The sequence below is a fragment of the Haliotis rufescens genome, unplaced genomic scaffold (genome assembly GCF_023055435.1).
Source record: "Haliotis rufescens isolate VD_foot unplaced genomic scaffold, xgHalRufe1.0.p SCAF_9, whole genome shotgun sequence".
In the NCBI taxonomy this organism is placed as follows: Eukaryota; Metazoa; Mollusca; class Gastropoda; order Lepetellida; family Haliotidae; genus Haliotis; species Haliotis rufescens.
The window spans coordinates 10,390,288-10,413,253 of NW_025964383.1; the positions used below are offsets into that span (position 1 = coordinate 10,390,288).

At 40.2% G+C, this 22,966-nt stretch overlaps 1 protein-coding gene across 3 annotated transcripts; it reads right to left on the reverse strand.

The window, feature by feature from the left end:
* Nucleotides 1–1,647: 1,647 nt before the first annotated feature.
* Nucleotides 1,648–22,708, reverse strand: LOC124127944. 3 transcript variants are annotated; one of them, XM_048391337.1, is made up of 7 exons: nucleotides 15,043–15,213; nucleotides 13,062–13,082; nucleotides 7,280–8,394; nucleotides 5,508–5,578; nucleotides 5,170–5,227; nucleotides 4,695–4,763; nucleotides 1,648–3,028 (listed from the first exon to the last, which is right to left on the reverse strand). In XM_048391337.1, the coding sequence occupies exons 3-7, from the start codon at nucleotides 8,352–8,354 to the stop codon at nucleotides 2,373–2,375; spliced, it is 1,929 nt and encodes a 642-aa protein (XP_048247294.1). In that variant the 5' UTR covers nucleotides 8,355–8,394; nucleotides 13,062–13,082; nucleotides 15,043–15,213; the 3' UTR covers nucleotides 1,648–2,372. The 3 variants fall into 3 exon arrangements, with proteins under 3 accessions (XP_048247294.1, XP_048247293.1, XP_048247292.1); XM_048391336.1 differs by lacking the exons at nucleotides 4,695–4,763; nucleotides 5,170–5,227; nucleotides 5,508–5,578; ... (1 more) ...; nucleotides 13,062–13,082; nucleotides 15,043–15,213 and adding exons at nucleotides 19,057–19,125; nucleotides 19,527–19,584; nucleotides 19,867–19,937; nucleotides 21,602–22,708 and having other exon boundaries at nucleotides 1,656–3,028; XM_048391335.1 differs by lacking the exons at nucleotides 1,648–3,028; nucleotides 4,695–4,763; nucleotides 5,170–5,227; ... (2 more) ...; nucleotides 13,062–13,082; nucleotides 15,043–15,213 and adding exons at nucleotides 16,941–17,611; nucleotides 19,057–19,125; nucleotides 19,527–19,584; nucleotides 19,867–19,937; nucleotides 21,602–22,708.
* Between the last annotated feature and the right edge of the window lie 258 nt (nucleotides 22,709–22,966).

The window sequence follows — 22,966 nt, forward strand, 5'->3', positions numbered from 1 at the left end:
CGGATTAATTTTATAATCTGTTGTGTCTGTCCGGTATGGTCAGTATACTATGAGTATTACTCGTCTTAAGATTACTAGACCTTTGTTTAAAAGCGTGCATGTGATTTGCGTATCTTTAATGTATAGTAGCAAGCTGGGAAGGACCCGATGTGGGATTGCGATTATTAATCGGCTTAAGACTTTGAAAGCGTGGATGTACTCCAGGTATCTTAATCCGATGACGATAAGATACTGGGACGGACCCCCGATGCGGGATTATGCTACCTTGGAAGAGCGTGTTTGTTTTATTTCAACTCCTTACTGAGTATTTCACACCAGCGTTAAGATAACATGTCCGATTTGTTGACCGTTAGATAGCGGGACTGTCGTTCGCCATTAATCCCGGAGTAGTATTAAGGATTAACTGCTCCAAGGGTCCGACTTCAGTGACCCGACAGCAGCTTAGCTGATCGCTGATTGGTTAAAACGTAGCTGACGTATTCTATTGCCACGCCTTGGCTAAAATCTTCATTTCATTACCGTTAGATAGCGGGATGACCGTTCGCCATTAATCCCTGAGTAGTGTTAAGGATTAACTGTTCCAAGGGTCCGACTACAGTGACCCGACAGCAGCTTAGCTGATCGCTGATTGGTTAAAACGTAGCTGACGTATTCTATTGCCACGCCTTGGCTAAAATCGTCATTCCTAGTTTGACTGCAGCGCTGAAAGGATGTCTAATACGGATAGCAATGACGACTCGGGCCTTGATTCCTGTGACTGCAATCTATTTTTCCACACTGACGCTTTGGATATACCTGCCAGACCCAATATGAAGTATATGCAAGATCGGTTTGATACATTTATTCGATGGCCTATACAGATGAAACAAACTCCCCTGGATCTGGCAATGAGTGGATTCTTCTACACCGGAACTAACGATCGGGTACAGTGCTTTCATTGCGGAGTTAAATTGTATCGTTGGAAAAGTACGGACAGTCCCGTCACAGAACACAGGCGATATTCACCTAACTGCTCGTATATGAAGATGGTATTTAGAAACGTATAACTCCGGTATACGCTTCCGTTCAAAGGTCCTTATAAGGACCAACCAAATAAAACGAAAGAAAACTTGAAAACATGATGATTCGTCTTGATTATCCTGCATGCGATGTATTTTGCATGTAAGAAACACCCCATTACATTATGTATTTAGCAAAGACATTGTTCGATTTAATAAACGTCACAAATACAGCCACACAAATGCATCCATTTTTATACATACATTCGTTCATTTGTACACATTTGTGATCAAACTATTATTAGGGGTATACAACATACATGTCCGACCATTATGTAGCGAGACTGTCATTATTTTTTAACATGTACGACGTCCGTCTCTATTACTAAACGACTTTCTCGATACCCATGTCCGCCATTTTCCCGTCTCACACACATCTGGCCAACAGACGTCATTTCTTACACGAGACGCCATTTTATCACTTCATTCTCACCAAACCGTCAGACACACTAAATCGGAAATGCTATGACGTCACTTCCATCTTCATTCCCAGAATACACTTCCGGTTATGACGTCATTTCCTGTCTTCATTATTACCCATAATCCTCATGCTACGTCACTTCCGGTTATGACGTCACTTCCGGTTGACCCATGACCTGTGACGTCATATGGGGATTTGCTAGGTCCGGTCCTGAATGAGCCTGGTATACTACTAACATGTCCTCAGTATACCGTCTTAAGCGCGAGTTGGTTATTATGAGGATCGGGTGGTTACATCGAATGATTGGGTATCATGGGATACATATAAAACAGTCCTGTTTGCCTGATCCAGAATGGACTACATGCCGGCCGTCCTGATATAGATAGATATTGCATACAGCTATCCATTTCCTCGCCTAGTCGCGGAACGGGTGGCCCAGTCGTTTTGGGAGCCGCGATTCGCTGTGCAGAGTTGCGTCCCTTGGGTGGTAAACATAAAGCTGACATGCTGTGATATGACTGAAATACTGTTAAAAGCGGCATTAAACCCAACTCACTCACTCCTCGCCTAGTCACTCTGTCCATGTTTCGGCACAGTCATTGGGAAAATATCCTCACTGTCATTCATCTGTCAGTTCTCTACCACAGATTAAATGAAGGATTAAACATAACATGACGTAGGGAAAAACCTAAGATTGACTTGCTCTTAAACTATGTTCCAATTTAATCAACGTTTGGGTCCTGGTCGGCTTCTATCCCCGACGTGCAATAGCTAAATCAAATCTCACAATTAAAAAACAATGCAATAACTGTGTAACATAACTTACAAATCTCTCTCTCTCTCTCTCTCTCTCTCTCTCTCTCTCTCTCTCTCTCTCTCTCTCTCTCTCTCTCTCACGATAAGGCTCTGAGAATCATTCCCTTCTTCTCCTCTGTCATGTTGATGTCGCTGCCCACTACAAGTGTCATGCTGACAGTGAGGCGAGATGGGTTATACACCCCGAACATCGGCCACAGTGGCTGACTGGAGTCTACATTGTCTAACCTCGACATCACTTTGTTCTCCTTCACATCAATGAAGACAATCTTCTTCCTGGCGTCATCATAGACAACACCGTAATGCAGTGTGTGTGATGACCCTGCTGTGTTGGGGAGAGTGTCAGGCAGACACAACACATACTTCCCCTCCTTCCATGTCCGCATGCATATCCCGCCGTGTGTAGTACACTGGGCGACCTGCATGCAGCAGGAGCTGGTTTGTTGATCTATACAATGATGTACGTCCCTCTGCTCCTCCCTGCATACACCCACCTCTAGGATGAGGCGGTTCCCTGTGAGTGGTTTGTCCAGACTGACCCTGTTCACCATCTCCCAGTACTGGGGACAGCCAGCCCGGGGGAGGGGGGCAGTGCTACTTGAGCCCAAGTACTTCTTCAGTCTCCCCTTCCCTGCAGGTCTCTTGCCCGACTTTCTGTTGATCAGGTCTCCTTCTGTGTTGATGTGGACGTAGTCCAGATTGACTCTGTCTTTGTCATACTTCAGATGTATACCTACAAAATAAGAATGAAGTAAACTTTCCAACACAAATACATGGTATCTCTGCCGCATCATCATGTCTTACCTAATTTCCTGATTTGCCCTTTTAAACACCCAGTTCGAATTATCCGAAAAGACTGATACGATGTTTTCTTTAATAGGTAATATCTGAAACTATCGGCTTTGACTCAAGAATACATAAGTTTTGAGGTGGTTTTTTTTCCACTTAGAATGTTTTCATTCCACGGGTTTTTTTTGGTAGTTTACCCGCCATGTTTTGATTGAAATACGCGTCAAAGCGTCGTGACAACCAACTTATTCACAACAAATATTAGTATGTAAACCGACGATTCTATATCACATAGATATAGTCATTGAATATAGATTGTCTTGATACATCAAGAGTAATGATTAATTAGAAACTGCAGCTGTGCTAACAATAAATGTAATATATTTGAAATAGGGGTCACGGTCAGACATATAGGTACTCAAAAATAATGTGTATATAATAAGTCGATTGGGCATGTTGAAGTGGTTTATATTTGCTGAATGATTGGAAATTAGAGTTTTCAGTATTGAGTATGTAACGTAATGCTGAATGAGTCCAACAAACACTGTAGTTCGAACCCCATAGAGTATAAGCAATGTTACTGATGGTGTTTTCAAATATGGGGGACGTGTGAGTGTAAAGCAACTGCAAATACTTCAACGCCTGTAAAAATATGTTAATGAGTGAAATTTTGTGTGCACACACTTTAGCACAAGTAAACAACAACATTAGGGTAATTGAGTGAGCTTTTAACAGTATTACAGTTATATCTCGGTGTGTCAACTTAATGTGGGCGGAAAGCCCGAAGTGATGCAGGTCTCAGACGTTTACCACTTCGGAGAAACCCACGAGCACGGGTATGGTGCTGACAAACCTAGAAACATAATCGGGGCCAACCGGGATTCGAACCCACAATCACAGGTTTCTGGCGTGCCCAAGGGACGCAATTCTACACAACGAATCGCGGCGCCTTAAACGACCGGGCCAGCCGTGACCCCTAATAGCATTAGGACATGTACATCAACGATTGTGGATTTGACAAATCTTGGAGTGACTAGACGAACTACTGTGAACCCTATCCATATATGATGTGCACAGTCAGGCACTTCACGCATTGCATATAGCTACCGTATTTTCTTGAGTATAGTGCGCACTTATTTTCCAAAAAACACAGCTGTGTAGAAGGGGGTGCGCATTATACACGAATTAATGAGTTTTGATGTTTTCCCCCCATGGAAAGGCATCACTGTGAAACGCCTTGAAACGAACTTTAGTTGACAGAGAATGGATACATATATCATAAATGCCATACTTTGATTCGTTCAAAGTCATATTTGTTTTTGTTGGACGATTCTATGTCAACACGTAATTCTCGCGATCACGTGCACGGGAGCCTCGACGGTGACTGGTCAGGCTGGTTCCATGTAGATAATAATGCCCGACAATAGCGATCAACTGCTTCGCTTAGGGTTATTATTATCAATATATGATCTGCACAGTCTGGCACTTCACGCATTGCATATAGCTAATCTCATTCTACTCGTCACATAAGATAAGTATGGATTTTGTAGAGTCTATCAGTTTAATTTATCAACGCTGTCATAACAATCACGCTGGTGCAACACACTTACAGAGAAGAGGAACAGGAAAAGGGGCATCTGAGGCAGGCAAAAAGTGGACAGCTACATTAGATACGCAATCTACAAAACAAAATGTCAAATATATGCTGTTGCTATATAGTATTGTGGTATAATGAACTGTTCCCGCCGACTTCAACAGCATTTCACTAACATCCTGGTGTGTCAGCTTATAGTTCAGTGAAGTTAAGGAGAGGAAGGTGGGGTAGATTGTGGACGTTTACCACTATGCACAGGCAACAATATTGTGTATAATCTAATCATACTTTGAGATTCGATCCTCCAATGAGCATACCCTTTCACAGATCAGTTGCCCAACTTTGAACATTGCACAGTGAATTACAGAACACGAGTTTATTTGGCAAAATATGTTATTTGCTCACATCTCCTTCATTTTTACAACTGTAGTTATCATACTTGATATGACATATTCGTGTTTGCCATTTTTCAATATTGAGGTGATGCTCACCTACAGACTTCATTGTTGTCGATAGCTGTTCGATCTGCTGATCGCGATTCTTTATAACCTTAAAACATCATTAATAAGTATAATATATGCAATGTACATCAGTCGCATGTAATTAGGAAGGCTTGGTAAGGAAGCCTTTTGGGTAACAGGTTACCTAATCACACCAAAAACGAGAGGTCTAATGCTCTTAATTCCATCATATTGTATGATAATTTACAGATCTAAAAATAGATTTATACTTTGAACTTGTGGTTTTCTGGTTTTAGAACGGATCGAGTAGGTGAATTACATTTATGTTGAACATTTCAAGTTATATAGCAGGTGTCAACAAAGTGTACCTGCAGATGTAACATGTTATCAGCTTCAAGCTTGTTTATCTTCGTTTTCATAGCATTCATAGTAGATCCCTCTGTAATAACAAACACATGTAATAAATTAGTAAATGAAATATTTAACAACTGCAACGCGCATACAAATTATTTACACATGCATTACACCGGACATCTACCTACCATATAGGTCACGTGACGTTCATATAACACGAGACTCGTGCGTGATGGAAAGGACAACGGTGACATTTAAATAGAAATTTACATTAAACGTGAGTTCTATGCATCACTTCCGGTCTCGTAAAACTAGACCTCGTACTTTATTTTTGTTCAAATCGAATATAACTAAACTCGTAATGGCTCGTTATTTTTTCTGCCTATGAATTTCTGAGGTGTGGAACATCGGAGCATGAGAGATATCTGAAAGGTAAGTGGTTCCTGATTTGTCCATTTCTGCGTGACGTCACAAACCGTTGATCAACAGAGATCAGGGGCTTTACATCTCGTCTGCCTTTGAAGATCTAATCAAGCAATAGACTATTTTAATCAAGATCCAATCAGCTTGTCATCAATGTTTAATCCTTTTTATCCTAATACTTACTGTACATTTGGCTTTTTTACCCGTGTGTTTTATTACCTTGTGCTATTTGTTATTCTTACTGTACATTTGACTCCATCCAAATACATGTGTGCTACTTATTATTTGTTACCTGTTCTAAATATTAATCTGCTGCTTATCAGAACATGTCATGTATCTATACCTCTCATTCACTTGGTTGTTGTCACTCCAGAATCAACATAGAAACGTCGAAACGTGCAATAAACAAAAAAACGTTCACTTCCACGAAGGGGGACAACGTTAACAAATGACTTGTCAGAAATATTTTCAAAATGTTCAGACGTCTCTGACAAGTTCACTGCCTTCTTACCTCTCATTGTGCGAGCAAACAATCCCCATGGAGAAGCCAATGATATTGTTAGACCAAGCCCTCCACGCACTACTATTGATACAAATGACAGTTTGGACGAATTCGCTCTTTGATGGTAAGAACTTACTGATATGTGTATTAAAAACCCTATACCCAACAACTACTACTAACCCTAATTCAGTTCTAACGGAGGCCCAAGGGTTAAATATGTCGGTGTAAAGAGCCCAAGGGCTAAGGAAATAAACTGTAGCGGCAGGAAAATGGCGAATGCCTTGGTTGCCAAGAAAGTAGTTCGCGCATAACAGAATATGGCGGAAGGTGTCCGGTATGAAACATTCTTTCCACAAATAATACATAGAATATGACTGAAAATGGTAAGCTTTGTGTAAAACTAGCTATAGTGATGCTGATGTGTATGTCTGCAGTTTCTCCCAGCAGACTTGGTTACCCAGATGACAAGTATATCATCTCCAGGGAACAAAGGCAACTAGCAACGAGCTCTATTATGATGGCCAATGCTCATGGACACTGAGTGGGGTAGCCTTGTGGTTAAAGCGTCGGCAGGTCACGCAATAGACCCGGGTTCGATTCCCAACATGGGTTCATTGTGTGAAGCACATTTGCTGTTGTACCCCGCAATGACAGTACTGGAATATTGCTAAAGGCAGCGTAAAACCACATTCACTCACTCAAGGAGACTGACATTATTCGTATTTAACTCAACATTCCTAATAAACTGTATGTAGTATAATGGAACAGCTCCATGTACAGGATACTAAACACTTAGCTTTTCTTTAGCTCGTTACAATATCAATTTATTGTTTAATCATCCAAGAAATAATCAAATCCTACCTGGGTTACTTTCTGACTGAGGGTCCATGGGTACGTAGTACCCTCCAAAGGAAGAAATCGATTGCTTCATGTCAGTAAAGTCTTGTCTAGATAGAGTGACTGCAGCCTCTGTATCTCTCACTTGGGGAAGCTCAGTTGTAATACACTCATTGGTTCTGGATACTACTGTCTTTCTGGCCCTGAAGAGTGCATCAACACTAGACAAAGCAGCGAATTTCTGACAATAACCAAGTGCTGTGTCACATTTGGCTTCCTCCATTTCCAACTTGTATAGCCGTGAGTTATTTATATCATATACAGCTCTGAAACTTTGATCCAGTTGTAGCGAAACCCCTTCTTCTCGCTGATTTAAAGTATTTCTCAGCTCAGAAAATGTATGCTTTAAGAACTCCTTCCCTTCCTCCTCTTTCACCTCTGACATCTTGACAACTTCATGTACCTGGTCCCTGATTGCTCTGATTATTTCTATCTTCTTAGAGAGGCCTTTCTGTCCTTCCTCCAATACCGTCTCCTTCAGATGTTGACATACTGTAGCTATGTCATTCACCTTGCAGTCGCTATGATTCTCCTTACATTTGAAACATATTCTTTGCTTACATGTTTCGTCATAGAGCTGGAGAGGATGATCAGCATGTTCTTTACAGTAGACAGTCTTAGGAGTAGGTTCTCCGTCAGCAGACGTCAAGTGTTCCAATGTCACAACTGCATGGGATCTTGTTATCTTCATATATTCATGGCTGGCCTGACAGTGCTCACACAAGAAGGCTTCACATTCATCACACCAGGACATTGCTTGGTTGCCGTCATCTCTATTGGTACAAAGCACGGCGGAACCATCGTTTTCAGCAGTTTGGTGGAAGATATCTTTGATGACAACGACATCGGGAGGGAAATCAGTTTGTTCTTTATCAAATGTTTCCTGGCATATGTCACACGTCAGTGTATGATGGCTGTCAGTGTCTAGGCATGTCTGACACACCGAGTGGAGACAAGGTAGGAGGTGCGGATCAGGTCCACCATACTTGTGCGAGGTGTGACACACTCTACACTGGGGTGTCTTCACTGCAGTCGCCATTGTCCTGTTTAGTGTTATGATGTCCAAGTTGTGCACAGTACTGGAAGATAGGAAGTATGGTATATTATATAAACAAGAACTGTGTTCCTGAGTGTGGTATGCATGTTAAACTGCGGCATGGTATTTCAGATAATAAACAAATAACATTAAATAAATAATGTTCATCATTGATAAGTCATGCATGATATGATATATCCAATGCGCATTTTCGCCAATTCAACGAAACAACACACGTAGCCACTACGCTTCCAATTCGCCCATTAGTTTCAAATATACTGCTCTATTTGACCATTCGTCTCAAATAAAAGAAAGAATGGTTAGTCAAACTTGTCTCAAACACACACCTGTATATTCACCTGACACATTTCATGTTACATTTACATGTCAATAAAAGGCCTTTCAACTACTATTATGCTGCGCTATCCGTGTATTCGATCGATCCTATAACAATGAGCTGTTCATTCTGCATGGAAGGTATGATTTCTGTGTGCTGAAGTACGATCCACGCGGGGTCGTCATAATATTCATGAATAGCGGCTTAGAAAGAGCTAGGACAGGGAAGTGTGTCGTGTCCTAGAACATGTCGGCGCTTGAAAACGAAAGTAGGACTGGTCCGCTGTCACCTCACACTAATGTTTAGATTTTAGACGTGTGTTTTATGATTCAAGTTTATACATGTTTAAGATATGCAATGTAACAGATGAAATGTATTCTGGTGATTTAGGTAAACACAGGTAATTTCTCATACAGAACAATATTCTCTAATTGGCATATGCTGTTAGAATATCAGAGACTATCCACCATGCACCTACCCGGCAAAGACCACGCCCTGTATGTAAAGCTAGGTCACTTCCGGGTTAAGGTGCAAAAGTGAATGCTATTTTAACACATGTATACGAATAGAGGGGAGTTGGAGGTGCGATGAACTGGGCTTAAACGTCGTCATCATAAAACGTTATTGAGTTCAACCATGGGTTGGTTGGCTAGCCATGTCTGAGATCTGCCTTCCTAAGCTGTCCCCAAACCATACATGTCCCATACTCTCGCCTAGCCAATGCATTCCCTTTCACATCAAGTGGTGTTTCTCACAGTTTCCTGTGGAATCTCACAACAATATATTAGGTTCGTACATGATGGATATAGAATGCACTCTTCAGTATCTTTTGATAAAACCTTTGATACATTATCTGTTGTGTCCGCAATGAGTAAACGTCTTGTGTTTTTGTTCAATGACGTTACAATATGGATTTTATGCAGGTAGGCTAGTGACGTGAATGACATTTTATCCAATATTTTAGAAAGGGAAACTGTCAAAATAGATCTAACATTAGATATCCAATAAATGATGAATTGTTCAATAACATTAATTGGTCAAATACACAGACTATAGTTTATTGATTTGTGAATGACCAAAACATGTTTGTCATGCAAAGGTACCACTTTGGAAATTGTGATTTTATTATATTTTTACCGTGCATTATCTGATGACAGCAAAATATTATTTTGTATTTCCAATTAATTTCTATCACATTATCAAATGCGTCCATGTCATCTGATTATACATGTATACAGTAAAACTTAAAAAACCTTGGCACATTAAATATATATAGATGTTTCTTTTCACAATCGTAAACTACATATCTTCCTTCTATGTCTAGCTACCTGAGCAAATATATTTAAACAAATATAAAAATATAATAATACACGATTACAAATCCATAAACGATTTTGTGAGTTTCATTTTAAAGTCGGGGGGGGGGGGGGGGGGGGGGGGGGGGCGGGCGACTTCATAAAATAGGGCAAAGAAATGACACTATGGTACATATAAATCATTATATTTACCTTTGGCAAGTATATTTTCTTTAATACTTATGATATAAAGATTACAAGATTATGTATTTTGTACATCAAGAAAGAGAATTTGATCATTCACATAATTCTAATTTGTAATAATAGATTTTTCTTTGTGATTTGAAACAAATAATGAGATAAAATTTATCAGTTGCTTGGATTCATTCAGATAATGAAACAGAAAGGTTTATTTGGATCAACGATCTGTACAAATATATAATCACTGCTAAAAGAAACGCGAATCCATAGAAACATTTAGTGAAGTATATACAATAAGAAGAGGTGTTTCCAATGTGTACCACGTAATAATAAACCTAACAATCAGTCAAGTGTTACCACGGATTGTCTTCCTCCTTATCACGATATTCTGCACGTGATATCCAGACTTTACACGCTAATCCTTCACGAAACAAATGGTGCATCTCCAGTCATGGATCTATGACGTGATGCGTTCACGAGCGTCGGTTTACACAACGAACAGTATGTTGGTTTGTGCATCGACCAATCTAATGACTCGTGAATAGGAGTAATTCTTCACATATTAACCAACATGTATGGTATTCGCGTTTCTTTTGTCGGTGAATATATCAGGAGCAAAGTTCCAAGAATGACGGTCAAGCACACAATACAAGGTGAAACGAGGACGTTTATTTTTTTTGTGGTCACAGTGAAATAAATTTCTTCAAATCACTGAGCACATGAACATATACATTGAACAATACTTTAATCAAAGTTATGTACATGATTCATCAATGAATTAATTGAAAGTGATTCCTTGGCATTTTATTGGCTAACGAAGCACTTTACTTTTCGGGTATGCTTCCAAAAACCGAAAAAATGAGGCAGCGCCCACCAACAGTGTTCTGTTTTCTGATTTTTACTGATTGGCTGATAACAGAATGTTAGCTTCTGTTTCATTATTGGGCTGAACGATGTCACTGCCTTTTGTTGTGTGTGTTAATCAATAGATAGGCAGTCGGTGAAGTTATTATTGTTAACATATTCATTTAGAAGAATTCATGTGAGTAGTCTTTTGCGTTTGTGAAGATACGCAAAAATTATGGAAGTTAATTCGTCAATAAATCAGCCCCATAATAGATTATGGTGGGAGTGTACTTATATATATTGAACTCAATGTAGGACTTCCACTGCTGTCGTGAGTCGCCAATGTTATGTTATCTTGACAGCCTTTCAGCCGCGAAAGATCCTGAGTGAATATAGGAGTATTGACAAGCACAACTATTTTTAGGGGATACATATACTGTGTTTTGTGTAAAGCCAGGTTACCTGCAGATTTTAATCGCGCTAAATTGACTTTGGAACGGAACACTAAACGTTTATCTCCATAAAGTGAGTGACGCGGCATGGGTTAAGTCCACTGATTCCAGTGGGTTGTCCATAAGTGTGTACGGAATCACCAACAACAGCATTTAAACCAAATGTGGCGCTCTACATGCTTAAGCAGTTTGCTTACACCATACTATAAAGCACGTAACACGGCAACATCGAAAGAGAGCTTGGGTTGGGCACTCCTAAAGAAAAGTTAGAAAACCTTGCATAGGTTTTGCTCTACACTGCAAGTCACTATTATGACGTCATACCGCTCATTGTGACGCCAAGAATATGACTTCACAGTCGTACATAGAAAAACGCAAAGCATCAAGCTCGCTGTTGTCCTTAAAACTTTAAATACATTATCTTTATTGATTTTATCGTGTTTTCTGCACAATATGTCTTGTTACACATCCATGGAATATTGAAGTAACCGCAGTATGCTTTCTGTAGCCTATACTTATACATAAATTTATTTAAATATGCTTAACGATATTTCCCATATTCGTTGTTGAATGTGTTTTAATGCTCATACATCTGAATTAACTTGTTATATATACATACGTTGGAAATATATATGACGACTATGAGATATTTATTAATACCACGTGCGTGTTTATAAACACGTCTACACATATACCGTTCAATTGAAGGGAACGAAATCAATGAAATTGATTAGTTCATCCATGCTGCTTGTAATCCGTTGAATAATACACTGACACACATTGGAGAGCATGCTTGTATTCTACTTTTTTGTCATTTTTGATTAATGGCTACCAAATAACATTAAGTTGTTCCTTGTATTTAGAATCCAGAAACACGGGGATGTGGTGATCATGTGACAATCCAAAACAAATTAAGGCTGAACCGAAAATAAATGGAATATATAATTTTAATGTACTTATCAAGCAATCTTCCCAGGCAAAATCGAAAATAAAAGAATCCAGAAACTTGACATGATATGACATATTCCCTCGCGATCGAGCAGGAAAATAAACTCAATGATCCGACCGCATGGGAAACATAATGTCAAGCACGAGTTGCGTCCCTTAGACCACACACCGCTTCATTGACATTGCAATGGTTGATATAAAGCTGATCAATGGGACTTTTAATTGTCAGACCGAAAATGTTTTGTTGAATCGTGAATAGATAACAGGATGGCATATCCTTGTTACGGTTGACAGACAGACAAATATGAGTGTTCATGTGTGTGCTGAAGGAAGCCATGCTGCAGGGCGGTTTGTGAAGGTAGTTTGTGGTTTGTAAATAGGCGGAGAGGGCTTGTATGGGACAGGGGTGGGGTAAGCGAAGGTTGGTGATCAGTTTCAATAGATCGCTAGATCTAGTACATGTATAACACCAACATGGCTGCACATGCCTCAAGGCGAAACCGAAAGTACAAACTACATGTGGTCACTATGAATAATCTATTTCTCAAACTGTCTGCCCCTCTGTGTTATCAAATTTTAATATGTATGTTAATTTCTACCCTTAGATTTTCCGTCACAAGATCCGACATACCTTTTTATAGACACGCCACACTTTGGCTGTAGTCGACTTCACGGGGACACAGATCGCTCTCCACAGGGGCAGCTGCTTCCTTGTCAGGGGAGGTAACTCCGTAGAACGACAGCAATGTGACAACACACGTACTAACATGCTCAGTCCCTGATTGGCAGGTGTGGATGAGTTATAGAGAGCTATTCTGTCTGTATAAACTTAAAATGATGAGAGGTGAAACATACATGTATGCATGGATCCAGCATATACATAACACCCATATATATCTTGTTTATGTCTTGATTAAGCAGCCTTGAATACTTCAATCTTGGCTCTGTACGTATATACAGTTAGTACACGTTACTGCCGACGATACAGTTTCCAGATTATACTGATAATACTTCATTCCATGACTGAATATATGTTTTAGGGTAATGTCCCTTTAATTATATATTGCATTTTTCAAAGGAACCACCGGAAAGAGGGGTTTCTCGACAATTTAAATCCGGAATAAAAAGGTTTCAATATAAATATTGTTTTATGTACAAAATCATCCGCTTAAAGATGCTAGATATCTGCCGCAATATTGTTATATGTAATTGCAGGTACACTCTCACAATGCACACAACACCAAAAAATACGTTCCTATTCCACGGCCTCACGCAATGTCGCCCATTCCAGATCTCTAACTAAACTGATAGTACGCATTCCGTGTATTGCAATCAGTCATAGCTATCCATGCTCACAGTGTAAGACCACACGTTATCTAATGTTAACTACGCAAGTGTTGCAGGGCTGTGTTGGCAATAAGGCCTTTATAGATGCAAGTATCAAGGGTAGACGCACCTTTTCGCAGTACAGCTGATAAACCGTGTCAGGCCCAAGAAACGCTACAAACATGTCACACGACATAGAATGGTTTGATATAAGTCTTGTTCAGGAATGCTGAGCTGCGTTACAGTCATGTGACAGAGGTCATCTTTATCGGGAAATGTTGATATGTCTGTATTGTGTAGATTGTATAAGCTATTACAAATGCAGGTACGATACGTGTCGACTGAAGCATGACCCAAGACTGTATATATATATGCAGCAGTTTTTTTTTTAGTATTTATTGTATTTATTCCATTCCTTCGAATTTTCAATTTTGCATCTAAATTTTTAAGGAACATTTTAGTATGCAATAATCAATGTTTCGTTGTTTTCCTTCCATTTATTAGATGTTCGGTTTTATCACGTTTCAAACGAGACGGACATTATGACTAGTTCATGATTAACATGGTCTATAGAACGTCGTTCACACAATATGGCCTAATTGCAATGCAGTTCTGTGAGATTTCCTGTTTCACGATGTGGCTTCACAGCCTTCTCTTTAGGCGTGGTTGTTGTACATTGCAGCCCTGAGACGCGCATTTAGATACAACTTTAACAGTATCATTGTTCTCAGATACAGACAGTGAAACTTGTCAAGTCAGGATCCCGATAATCAGAAAACCCACTTTGTGGACGATTATAGTCATTGCCTGGAACTCTTACATAGACATAGACACCAAATAGCATTATTTTAAAACCGTGAGTCGTTAATCCAGACATATGTTAATCAGGTCGGTTTTGAGGGAATGCTTCCGTTCGGATGAATGGGATTTCTTTGAGTTGGACAAAGTTATGTTTCCATATGCATTCCCTAATGAGACAAAATTGACAAAATGAAATCTCACTGTAAACTCTAACAACAAGTTAGACAACACCAAGCTCACATAAGACATGGGGGAGTTGCTTTAACAGTCGGCTAAGCCGTCGAAGTTCCTTGTGCCGAGTTGCTTGCCTTTGGAGTGTCAGGGGTTCGAATCTGAAATTGGCCCTACATGTGGTTACTAGGAACATTCTATTTCTCAAATTGTCTGTCCCTCTATGTTATCATACTTTTAATGTGGATGTTTATATCTACCCATAGATTTTCCGTCACAACACGCGACATACCTTGCTTTTAGATACGCCACACTTTGGCTGTAGTCTGTCACACGGGGACACAGATCGCTCCCCACATGGGCAGCTGCTTCCTTGTCAGGGGAGGTAACTCCGTAGATCGACACCAATGTGGCAACACACGTACAAACATGTTCAGTCCCAGAGTGGCAGCTATGGGTGAGTTTTAAAGATATAATCTGTCTGTGTAAACTTGAAACGATGAGAGGTGAAACATATACATGGATCCAGCATATATATGACACCCGTATATATCTAGTGTATGTCTTGATAAAGCAGCCCTGAATACTTCAATCCTGGCATTAAACCTATATACAGTGAGGACACGTTAATCCAACGATAAAGTTTCCAGATTTCAACATTTCTGAATATATGTTTTAGGGTAATGTCCCTTTAATTATATATTGCATTATCAGAAGAACCACCGGAAAGAGGGGTTTCTTGGCAATTGAAATCCGGAATAAGAAGGTTTCAAGATAAATAGTTTAATATGTACAAAATCATCCTTTTACAGATGCTAAACATCTGCAGCAATAGTGTTATATGTAATGGCAGGCACACTCTTACAATGCACACAACACCAAATAATACGTTCCTATTCCACGGCCTCACGCAACGTCGCCCATTACAGATCCCTAACTAAACTTATAGTACACATTCCGTATGACTGCTATCAGTTATAGCTATCCATGCTCACAGTGTAAGACCACACGTTATCTAATGTTAACTTCTCTTGTGTTGCGGGGCTGTGTTGTCAATAAGGCACGGGGAATACTACAAACATGTCACACAAGTACCAGAGCTGCAGGTCTCAACAGAAGTCTCATTATGCACAATTTACAAATGAATGTATAAAAGTGCGTCAGGTCGATAAGCTTACTGTGGCTTGATCAGAAATGTTAAGATGCATGTGACAGAGGTCATCTGTGTTTTATTATCGGGAAATGTTAATATATATATAATTAAATAACGTAATAATGCAAGGGAAAATACATGTTTCCCTTCATATTACATTATATATATATATATATATATATATATATATATATTAACATTTCCCGATAATAAAACATATAATATGAAATAATGTAATAATGCAAGGGCAACATGTATTTTAAATATTAACATATAATATTACTTTCATCAAGGAAAGTCAACTCTCCTCAGCTATCCATTTCCTCGCCTGGTCGGGGCATGGGTGGACAAGTCATCTAAGGCGCCGCGATTCGCTGTTCAGAATTGAATCCCTTGGGCACGCCAGAAACCTATGATTGTGGGTTCGAATCCTGGTTCGCCCCGATTATTTTCCTAGGTTTGTCAGCACCATACCCGTGCTCGTGGGTTTCACCGAAGTAGTAAGGGTTCTTAAAATCATAGTCGAGATTTACTTCTTTCTTTAATGTGATTTATTGCATACAGCTATACATTTCCTCGCCTAGTCGGGGCACGGGCGGCCCAGTCGTTTTGGGCGCCGCGATTCGCTGTGCAGAGTTGCGTCCCTTGGGCGGTAAACATAAAGCTGATATGCTGTGATATGACTGAAATACATGTAAAAGCGGCGTTAAACCCAACTCACTCACTCCTCGCCTAATCACTCTGTCCCTGTTTCGGCCTAGTCATTGGGAAAATATCTTCACTGTCACTCATCTGTCAGTTCCCCACCACAGATTAAATGAAGGATTAAACATAACATGACATAGGGAAAAACCTAAGATTGACAAGCTCTTATACTATGTTCCAACTTAATCAACGTTTGGGTCCTGATCGGCTACTATCCCCGAAATGCAATAGCTACATCAAATCTCAAAATAAAAACACAATGCAATAACTGTGTAACATAACTAACACATTTCTCTCTCTCTCTCTCTCTCTCTCTCTCTCTCTCTCTCTCTCTCTCTCTCTCTCTCTCTCTCTCTCTTTCTCTCTCTCTCACGATAAGGCTCTGATAATCATTCCCTTCTTCACCTCTGTCATGTTGATGTCGCTGCCCACTACAAGTGTCATGCTGACATTACCCGATAAAGGCATATACACCCCGAACATTGGCCACAGTGGCTGACTAGAGTCTACATTGTCTAACGTCGACATCACTTTATTCTCCTTCACATCAATGAAAACAATCTTCTTCCTGGTGTCATCATAGACAACACCGTAATGTAGTGTGTGTGATGCCCCTGCTGTGTTGGGGAGAGTGTCAGGCAGACACAGCACACCCTTCCCCTCCTTCCCTGTCATGCTGCATATCCCGCCGTGTGTATTACAGCGGGAGACAACCAGGCTGTAGGAGCTCTGTTGTCCATCTATACAATGATGCACGTCCCTCTGCTCCTCCCCACATACACCCACCTCCAGGATGAGTAGGTCCCCTGAGAGTGGTTTGTCCAGACTGACCCTCGACTTCATCTCCCAGTACTGGGGACAGCCAGCCCGGGGGAGGGGGGCAGTGCTACATGAGCCATGGTACTTCTTCAGTCTCCCCTCCCTTGCAGGTCTGGTGTCCGACTTCCTGTTGACCAGGTCTCCTTCTGTGTTGATGTGGACTCTGTCGAGATTGGCTCTGTCTTTGTCATATTTTAGATGTATACCTACAAAATATAAATAAAGTAAACTTTCCAACACAAATACATTGTATCTCTGGCGCATCATCATGTTTTACCTTATTTCCTGATTTGCCCCTTTAAACACCCAGTTCAAATTATCCGAAAAGACTGATGCAATGTTTTCTGTAATTGGTAATATCTGAAACTATCGGCTTCGAGTCGAGAATACATAAGTTTTGAGTTTGTTTTTTTCAATTTAGAAAGTTTTCATTCGATGTTTTTTTGTAGTTAACCCGCTATGTTATAACTGAAATACGCGTCAAAACGTCGTGACAACCAGCCCATTAACACAGATATTAGTATGTAAACTGAACTTCTATATCACATAGCTGTATTCGTTAAATATAGATTATCTTGATACATCTAGAGTAATGATTAATAAGAAACTGCAGGTGTCCCAACAATAAATGTAATATATTTGAAGTAGGGGTCACGGTCAGACATATAAGTACTCAAAATAAATGTGTATATAGTAAGTCGATTGGGCATGTTGAACTGGTTTATATGTGCTGAATAATTGGAAATTAGAGTTTTCAGTATTGAGTATGTAACGTAATGCTGAATGAGTCCAACAAACACTGTAGTTCGAATCCCATAGAGTATAAGCAATGTTACTGATGGTGTTGTCAATTACGAGGGACATGTGAGTGTGAAGCAATCCTTCAAAGCCTGTAATAATATGTTAATGAGTGAAGTTTTGTGTGCACACACTACAGCACAAGTTAACAACATTAGGGTGAGTGAGTGAGTTTGGTTTAACACGGCTTTTAAAAGTATTAAAGTTATATCTCGGCGTGTCAGCTTAATGTTGGAGGAAAGCCCGAAGTGGTGCAGGTCTCTGACGTTTACCACTTCGGTGAAACCCACGAGCACGGGTATGGTGCTGACAAAACTTGAAACATAATCGTGGCGAACCGTGATTCGAAGCCATAATCACAGGTTTCTGGCGTACCCAAGGGACGCAATTCACAACGAATCGCGGCGCCGTAGACGACCGGGGCCACCCGTGTCCCCTAATAGCAGTAGGACATCAAATCTTGGGGTGACTGGACGAGCACGGGTATTGTGCTAACAACCTAGAAACAATCGGGGCCAACCGGGATTCGAACCCATAATCACAGGTTTTTGGCGTGCCCACGGGACGCAATTATGCACAACGAATTGCGGCGCCTTAGGCGACTGGGCCTCCCGTGGCCCCTAATAGCATAAGGACATGTACATCAACAAGTGCGGATTTGACAAATCTTTGGGTGACTGGACGAACTACTGTGAACCCTATCAATATATGATCTGCACAGTCAGGCACTTCACACATTGCATATAGTTAATCTCATTCTACTCGTCACATCAGACAAGTATGGATTTTGTAGAGTCTATCAGTTTAATTTATCAACGTTGTAATAACACTCTACCTGATGTAACATACTTACAGAGAAGAGGAACAGGACAAGGGGCATCTGAGGCAGGCAGAAAGTGGACAGCTACACTGGACACGCACTCTACAAAACAAAATGTCATATATATACTATTGCTATATGGTATTGTGGTATAATGAACTGTTCACGCCGACTTCAACAGCATTTCACTTACATCCTGGTGTGTCAGCTTAAAGTTCAGTGAAGTTAAGGAGAGGACTTGGGGTAGATTGTGGACGTTTACTACTATGCACAGGCAACAATAATGTGTATAATCAAATCATGCTTTGAGATTCGATCCCCTTATGGGCATACCCTTTCACAGCATAGGTGCCCAACTCTGAAGAGTGCACAGTGAATTACAGAACACGAGCTTGTTTGGCAAATATGTTATTTGCTCCGATCTCCTTCGTTTTTACAACTATGATAATCATACTAGCTCATATTCGCGTATGCCATCTAATAAATATTGAAATGATGCTCACCTAAAGATTTCATTGTTGACGACAGCTGTTCGATCTGTTGATCGCGATTCTTTATAACCTTAAATCATAATTACTAAGAATAATGTTTACAATGTAGATCACTCGCATGTAATGAGGTAGGCTAGGTCAGGTAGCCTTTTTGGTAACAGGTTACCTAATCACAATAAAGACGAGAGGTCTAATCCTCTTAATTCCACCATATTGTATAATCATTCACAGATCTCAAAATAGATATACACTTTGAACTTGTGGTTTTCTGGTTTTAGAACGGATTGAGTAAGGTGAATTACATTTATATTGAACATTACAAAGTTATATAGCAGGTGTCAACAAACTGTACCTGCAGATGTAACATGTTATCAGCTTCAAGCTTGTTTATCTTCGTTTTCATAGCATTCATAGTAGATCCCTCTGTAATAACAAACACATGTAATATATGAGTAAATGGAATATTTAACAATTGCAACGAGCATAAAAACAAGGTACACATGCCTTACACCTGACACCTAACTACCATATAGGTCACGTGACGTTCATATAACACGAGACTCGTGCGTGTTGGAAACGAAAACGGGGACATTTAGATAAAAATTAACATTAAATGTGAGTTTCTATGCATCACTTCCGGTCTCGTAAAACTAGAGTTAGTACTTTATTTTTGTTCAAATCGAATAAAACTAAACTTGTAATGGCTCGTTATTTTTCTGCCTATGGATTTCTAAGTGTGGAAAATCGGAGCGTTAGAGACATCTGAAAGGTAAGTGGTTCCTGATTTGTCCTATCTGCATGACGTCACAAAACCCTGATCAAGAGCGATCCTGGGCATTACATCTCGTCTGCCTTTGAAGATCTAATCAAGCAACAGACTATTTTAATTAACATCCAATCAGCTTGTCATCAATGTTTAATCCTTTTTATCCTTATACTTACTGTACATTTGGCTTTATTACCCGTGTGCTTTATTAACTTGTGCTATTTGTTATTCTTACTGTACATTTGGCTCCACCCAAGTGTGCTACTTATTATTTTTTACCTGTTCTCAGTGTTAATCTGCAGCTTACCAGAACATGTCCTGTATCTATACCTCTCATTCACTTGGTTGTTGTCACTCCAGAATCAACATCGAAACGTCGCTATTTGCAAAAAAAACGTTCACTTTCACGAAGGGGGACAACGTTAACAAAAGACATGTATGTACACCTATTTGGAGGAATTTTGTAAAAATGTTCAGACGTCTCGGACAAGTTCACTGCCTTCTTACCTCTCATTGTGCGAGCAAACAATCCCCATGGAGAAGACAATGATATTGTCAGACCCAGCCCTCCACGCCTACTATTAATACAAATGACAGTTTGGACGACTTCGCTCTTTGATGGTAAGTACTTACTGATAGTTTTATTGCAAACCCTAAACCCAACAACTACTACTAACCCTAATTCAGTTATAGCGGATGCCCAAGGGTTAAATATGTCGGTCTAAAGAGCCAAAGGGCTAAGGCCTTGGTTGCCAAGGAAGTTGTTCGCACATAACAGAATATGGCGGAAGGTGTCCGGTATCAAACATTATTTCCAAAAATAATACATAGAATATGACTGAAAATGGTAAATTTTATGTACAACTAGCTATAGTGATGCTGATGTGTATGTCTGCAGTTTCTCCCAGCAGACTTGGTTACCTAGATAAAAAGTATAGCATCTCCAGGGAACAGAGGCAACTAGCAACGAGATCTATTATGATTATGCTCATGGACACTGAGTGGGGTAGCCTTGTGGTTAAAGCATCAGTAGGTCAGACCATTGACCCGGGTTCGATTTCCTACATGGGTTCATTGTGTGAAGCACATTTGCTGTTGTACCCCGCAATGACAGTACTGGAACATTGCTAAAAGCAGCGTAAAACCACATTTACTCACTCAAGGACACTGACATTATTCGTATTTAACTCAACATTCCTAATAAACTGTATGTAGTGTAATGGAACAGCTCCATGTACAGGATAATAAACACTTAGCTTTTCTTTAGCTCGTTACAATATCAATGTATTGTTTCATCATCCAAGACATAATCAAATCCTACCTGGGTTACTTTCGGACTGAGGGTCCATGGGTACGTAGTACCCTCCAAAGGAAGAAATCAATTGCTTCAGGTCAGTAAATTCCTGTCTAGATAGAGTGACTGCAGCCTCTGTATCTCTCACTTGGGGAAGCTCAGTTGTAATACACTCATTGGTTCTGGATACTACTGTCTTTCTGGCCCTGAAGAGTGCGTCAACACTAGACATAGCAGCGAATTTCTGACAATATCCAAGTGCTGTGTCACATTTGACTTCCTCCATTTCCAACTTGGATAGCCGGGAATTATTTATATCATATACAGCTCTGAAACTTTGATCCAGTTGTAGCGAAACCCCTTCTTCTCGCTGATTTAAAGTATTTCTCAGCTCAGAAAATGTATGCTTTAAGAACTCCTTCCCTTCCTCCTCTTTCACCTCTGACATCTTGACAACTTCATGTACCTGGTCCCTGATGGCTCTGATTATTTCTATCTTCTTAGAGAGGCCTTTCTGTCCTTCCTCCAGTACCGTCTCCTTCAGATGTTGACATACTGTGGCTATGTCATTCACCTTGCAGTCGCTATGATTCTCCTTACATTTGAAACATATTCTTTGCTCACATGTTTCGTCATAGAGCTGTAGGGGATGATCAGCATGTTTTGTGCAGTAGACAGTCTTAGGAGTAGGTTCTCCATCAGATGATGTCAAGCTTTCCAATGGCACAACTGCATGCGACCTTGTTATCTTCATATCCTCATGGCTGGCCTGACAGTGCTCACACAAGAAGGCTTCACATTCATCACACCAGGACATGGCTTGGTTGCCGTCATCTTTGTTGGTACAAAGCACGGCGGAACCATCGTTTTCAGCAGTTTGGTGGAAGATATCTTTGATGACAACGACATCGGGAGGAAAATCAGTGTGTTCTTTATCAAATGTTTCCTGGCAGATGTCACACGTCAGAGTATCAGCGGTGTCAGTGTCTCGGCATGTCTGACACACCGAGTGGAGACAAGGTAGGAGTTGTGGATCAGGCCCGACATACTTGTACGAAGTGTGACACACTCTACACTGGGGTAGCTTCACTGCAGTCGCCATTGTCCTTTTTATTGTTATTATGTCCAAGTTGTGCACAGTTCTGGAAGATACGACGTATGGTATGTTATACATGCAAATAGAAAATAGAAAATTATAAATACATTGTGATAACATAATGTCTGAGATATCAGATGACGAACGTGCGCCCTGATTAAAGTTTTTTTGTTGTTGTTTTTTTAAAATGCTCTCAGCAAAGTCGGAGGGTTTGATCCCCGGCCACGTCATACCAAAAAGAGGAGACTTGATGTTACCCTGCATGCCACCCGGAATTAAGGGGCTAAAACAAGAAC